General features: G+C 36.9%; 1 protein-coding gene across 1 annotated transcript in view; it reads right to left on the minus strand.

The window, feature by feature from the left end:
* LOC104159778 (rho-associated protein kinase 1-like) overlaps nt 1-5774 on the minus strand; it is an 18643-nt gene extending 12869 nt beyond the window's left edge. Inside the window, exons 1-3 of the mRNA XM_009697776.1 lie at nt 5691-5774; nt 5170-5358; nt 4475-4640 (exon numbers count right to left, since the gene is read on the minus strand). Of these exons, the coding sequence (XP_009696078.1) occupies nt 4475-4640; nt 5170-5358; nt 5691-5771 (436 nt within the window). The 5' untranslated portion in view covers nt 5772-5774. The remainder of the gene's footprint in view (nt 1-4474; nt 4641-5169; nt 5359-5690) is intronic.
* Nucleotides 5775-6084: the final 310 nt, after the last annotated feature.

Consider the following 6084-nt stretch of genomic DNA (forward strand, 5'->3'; position numbering starts at 1 on the left):
CATTTGATTCTTTCCTTCCTCAGACTGTCTTACTATAATTTCACATGGATCTCACCAAGGACTGCTGGCTGGATCTTGCTTTGAGGTTTATTCAGGTGATGGCTACTTGCAGGTACTTCAGAAAGTCCTATCTGTGTCCCATATTCAAAAAATAGTTGGCTTAAATGGTCCACGCTTATTATTCCATCCTATCTTTGTGTAAAACCTAATTTATAACATACACTGTAAAATATTATGTGCCGCAGTTAAACCTGTAGGACAGCTCAACTGCTTAAATTAGCTTGCCAATCACATGAAAATAATTAATTCACAAGAGGTTAAGTGCCCTATAACAATTAGGAAAAAAAACCCTTAAGTTCCTGATTATGTTTTGTCTTGACAAAGAACAACTCTGTTTACAATCATGTCAGTATTAAGACTTCCTAAGTTCAGCCAGGAGGAAGAGGCATTCCAAAGGCATCATTAAAAAGCAAATACTTCAGCTGTTTGAGCAAGGACTTTATTAACATAGGAGACACCAAGTGAAACATGAGCTGCTATCTGAATCAATAATCAGGAGTGAGAGCTACAAAAAATGCCTAGAACTGAATACAGGGAAAGCCTTCCTCCATGTCATGATCTTTCCCATCTGGTAAAGCAAAAGCCTGAGAATAGCCTGGATTGCCTAAACAAGCCAGTCCCTGCCTTGGGAGAGCCTAAGTTGCCCTGGTTGCTACCAGCACTTGAGGGTGTATTTAGCTCAATGACAGAGAGGAACCACCTCCAAGTGAGACACAGCTGTAAGGTGTGTTACCACGTGGTTTCTCTGCATCTACCTCCAAATACTGAAAATTTTTCCTTAAATTTTTCTGAGTGTTAGGAATTCATTTTAGTATTACCTTGAGTTTATCCAGAGAGCGCGAAGCCTTCTGAAGCCCAAAATTTTACAAGATGCTCTTCCTGTAAACTATGAATTCTAGTCTTGTAGCCTCTCTGGTGGCTGGTAGCCTAAGCTCCCTGACTGGACAAATCACTACCCCATAGCCTGAACCTCTCTGCCATGTAGGAGGACACTGGAAAATGCCCAAGAGCCAGGGGTCCCTCTGGAATTCCACCAACATTACTATCTCACCATTTCATATTTAATTTCTCAATTAAACCAGCGACTGGCCATGGCCAGAATTGAGACCACAGAATCATTCTTTTAATACATGTTTACATTATTTTGTGTTTTCATTTTTTCCCTGGTGATGTTTGTACTGTGGCAGGTAACTGAATAAATCATACTATAATTACTTTTTTTGTAATTCTAACATTTATTCTAGCATCAGCTAGAGAATCCTATTGACTACTCATCAGATCCACCTTTAAACAAGATGCTATTCAAGGTGCTCTGAAGTCTATGTTTGGGCAATAGAAGTGATGGGAACTTAGCACACAGTTAAAGACAAACAGCTTCATACAACTGAATTGTAGCAAATGAACTGCTGTGGTATGCCACCTCCTGTTTTGAAGACTAATTACTTGGTTTCCAGAAAAATAACTACGCACTGGATAATTTCCTCTTTCTGGGGCATAGGGTATTTCTACTTTGAAGACTGTTTTGTTCTGTTTTTCCCCCTCCTTATAATGCTACTGCACTCCTCCTCCACCCTCTACTTGGCTCTGACAAATGTGTGAAATCTGACTATACTAATGTCACTTATTCTCTTTTAATTACCTAAATTGCTTCTTATTCAGATCCTGATCAACTCAAAGCCTTGCTCACAGCATGTAGGGACATGATCTAAATCTACAGATGTCCTAATAATATTTATTAGAGGTCCTACCTGTATGATACAGTAACACCAGCAGCACAACTGCAGTAAAAAGAGGCATGTGTAGAGAAAAGGGCAAAAAAGAGAAATGAAGGGCTAGTAAAAAAGAAACAGTTAGAGGGGTCATGAGTATAGAAGACAAAGACAACAAAAACTTCCAGTCATTGTGATGTTATAATTAACAATGGAAAAGTTACAGCTGACTTGAAAAGACCTTGCACATACCAAATTTCTGCCCCAAAATTGAAGCAACAGGTCATACCGCCTGACTACACAGGTCTCCAGAGGTAAAACTGAAAATAACATACCTTAATGAGGCAGACAGAGAAAGAGCTTACTCCTACAGTCTTTCCAAGATCTAAGAGACAGCAGGACCATACTGATATACTATCACAGAATCGATTTGGTTGGAAGAAACCTCTGGGATCATCGAGTCCAACCTTTGCCCTAACACCATCATGTCAGCTAGACTATGGCACTAAGTGCCACCTCCAGTCTTTTCTTAAACCCCTCCAGGGATGGGGACTCCACCACCTTCCTGGGCAGCCCATTCCAATGCCTAATGACCCTTTCTGTGAAGAAATGCCTCCTCATTTCTAGCCTGAACTTCCCCTGGCACAGTTTCAGACTGTGCCCTCTCGTCCTATTGCTTGTTACCTGGGAGAAGAGACCGACCCCCACCTCGCTACACCCTCCTTTCTAGTCATTGTAGAGGGTGATCAGGTCTCCCCTCAGCCCCCCCTTCACCAAGCTAAACCACCCCAGTTCCCTCAGCCGCTCCTCATAAGACTTACCCTCCAGACCCTTCCCCACCTTCGTTGCCCTTAAGAACAACACAGGGAAGGTGCCTATGCCCAGATCGAGGCATTGGGTGTTTTCAGTGTAACACACAACAGCCACTATGCTGAAAACGGTTGAGAAGGGAAGTGAGGAAGTTCAAAACTACCCTTTTATGTAGAATAAATCTAGTCTGTTTTCTTGTAGAAAAATTTAAGCTCTCAATTTACAGGAGTTCAGAAATTTTCAACAAAAAATTACAAACTACAGTGTTGTTCATCTAGGAGACACTATCAAACATAAGGCTTGATCCCAAATAGTAATTTGAGGGGAGAAAAAAAAAACCACCACACCATTTTAATAAGTAAAACCTCTTTCTTTTTTTTTTTTTTACCCCAGTTAAATAGAATACACTTAGAATTAGTATCTAAGAGAAAAACTCCAGAGAAGTACTGACAGTTCAGAAATACCAGAGGGAGTTCGTAGCAGGTGATAGCTAGGAAAAAAAAAAGTTCCTTCACCAATCTAATAGTTCTAAGAACTACCAATACTGAGTTTCAATGGAAGTTTGGCCCAGAAGATGTTTTCAAAAGAACTAAAATAGACATTTACTTTACAAGATGGCAACTGCCTGAGGATTTTACAGATCAAACTTCAGAGTGCATTCCTGGATAGAATGGAAGTTGTCAAGAAAAGACTAAATAATTATCTGAATGAAAATTTATTCTAGAACAGAATTCTTTCTAATATTAACTAAAAATGAAAATCTAAAATTATACTAGGGGAAGACAAGACACAAAAATAGGCACAGAAAGGAGTAACTACATAAAAACATATACTAAGTCTCATAACCTACCTGAAATTTCACTCACTTTAAGACCCCTGGAAAAACTCTACAATGTGGCAATCAGAGGAGCATGAAGTGCATTAACAGGAAAAGAGACACCTAAAATGATTCTGTTTACTTTTATCTGATTACTCATCCACTGAAGTCTTAAAATACCCAAAATAGTATTCTATTTTTGTATGTTTGAATCTATTTTCCTACAATAAAAATCAGACTGTAAAGCTGTAAGACAACCATGTAAGACAAGCATTTATTAAGAAATTCACAATGAATTCTAAAAATTACTTAAACAAAAAAGTAAACCTAGGTCCAACATATGGAAATTGTCAGGCACAGCTTATTACCACTAAACTTTTTTTCCTGTATCTAGAGATACGGAAGTGGATCATGTGAAAGTACTAACTGATTATGCTTTTCAAACACTGGGGAGGAGGGAAGAAAAAAAAATCACTAACCAGTGTAACAGTGGGTCTCAAAATATAGTGCTTGGAACTGACACTATATGGAAATGATTAACTACACCGTATTATTTGTTCTTATTTTAATCTGCTAAATCAGAGTACCATACAACCACAAATGCATTATAGAAATTCCTACAATTATTTTTCACATTGGCAATTATTGCCATTTGTCACAAACATGCTACATGACTGTGAGTAAAAACAGACAAGATCAAGGCAATTCTGCATTCAAGATACAAAATACAATCATGACGTGGAAGTGCTGCCCTGTGTTCTATTCACTGGACACTACACATTGTATTCGCTATATTCCAACAGCAGCAGATGTAAAGATAATCCTTCCACAAAAGTGGATAAAAATTATACTAATGTCAAGCCATACAGTGGGAGGAGTGATGTGAGAAGAAATTAAGACTTAAATATAAGCAGTTAAGCCATGAAATAAAAAACAAAACAAAAAAAAAGGAAGCAGAGATGTAATATAGAAAGAGATAGTCAGAAGATTTCAAAAGGTAGTAACTTGTTTGAGACGATTCCTTCCAAAACTATGTGTATGCACAAAATTAAGTAGTTCAAATATGCTTTTCTCTTACCTGAAAGATTTCCATCTGTTTCATCTGGCTGGAGACTAGCAACACTGGTAGAATCCATTCCTTGCTGGAGGTCCAAAATTTTCCTTCGTAGTTGTTCTATGTCACTCTCTTTACTATCCAGCTGCATCTGGAGCTCATTCCTGTATGTAGATTCTTCTGCCAGTTGCTGCATTTATATACATATGCATAGTTACTGTTATACCAAAAATACAGCAGCAAAGTATTCTGAAAACAAAACTCATTACTGTTTGGGTTTGTTGTTTTTTTTTAATATTTCTAGATACTTTTGATAGCATTAGCATAAATTATTATAGTAGAAGTGTTCGTTCAGCCTTGGAAAAAAGTTAAAGATCCAGCAATGCACTCAAGTACAAAACAGTCCGATTAATCTAATAAATTATCATTTGTTTTGAAAAGGCCACCACCAGTGAAACAAACTGCATAAACAGTACGCTACATAGTATTCAGTTTTTCAGTCTTCAATACCAGTAACTTCCACAGTTAAGAATTTAGAAAGGGGAGATGAATGAGAACAAGCACAGCTGCACACTTGTCAAGTTCTGTGCCTCACTAAAATTCTGTAGCCTAGAACATCTGAAACAGAACTTGTTATCTTTTCAAGTAGACCAGGAGCTATACATTTTTCCTGCATAGAGAATTCCACAATGTGACAAAAAAATTTAAGATCATTTTACCGCTTGCATTTCATTAAGCTCCTTTTGGTATTTCACTACCATCTGATTGAATTTCTCTTTTTCTTGATTAAGTTCTAATTGGAGCTTTCGGTTTTCCTTCTCCTTCTTCCTCAAATCTTGCATGTTAGCTTTCTTTCTGTCTATTTTAAAATCTTTCCGATTCATTATCTCAGCCAGTTTGTTGACAGCCTGTTAAGAAAAAGGAAGGCCAGTGAGAAAAATGATGTATGCAAGCATGTTTCACACAAAACTTCTAAGTTCACTGAGTTATAGGATTCGATGAAAAAAATCTTCACCAACATAAATGGCCCTTACTCATGACAGAAATAATACTGAAAAGTACACAGCATCAAAATTGATTCTTTCAACTGTAAATATCAACAATGCATATCATACATCATGGTTAATATAAACTTAATCTCAAAGGAACTAAGAGGTAGTTGCACAAAAAAACCAATAAACTGAGAATATATCTGATATGCAAAGTAATTATTGCTATTAAATTACATAAAAAGTTATACCTGTGTCTTCAGAGTTCTTTCAGTGTTAATGCTCTTCTCATAATGCATTCTAATATTATTGATTTCCTCCTCTTTTTTCATTTTGTATTCTGTTAAAATAATATTCAACTTTGAGGTATTTTAGGACAAAGTAAATATTTCTAAGCTTAATCACTTCTACAATTGCATCTTTTTTTCCCCTCCATTTTCCTGTTGTGTCACTTAATGTGCAAAATACAGTGACCAGTTTAATAGTACTACAATGATAGAAAATTACCAGAAGGATATATGAGAAAGGCACCAAGATGAAATACTAAAGCAAACATATGTATTTTTGTTTCTCGGTGAAGACTAAGTTTGTTGCCTCACTTCCTTCATGTTTGCCCTACCAAAAGTGTTTCTGCAGTACCAAAAA

This window comes from Cariama cristata, unplaced genomic scaffold (assembly GCF_000690535.1).
Source record: "Cariama cristata isolate BGI_N322 unplaced genomic scaffold, ASM69053v1 scaffold20390, whole genome shotgun sequence".
NCBI classification, from domain to species: Eukaryota; Metazoa; Chordata; class Aves; order Cariamiformes; family Cariamidae; genus Cariama; species Cariama cristata.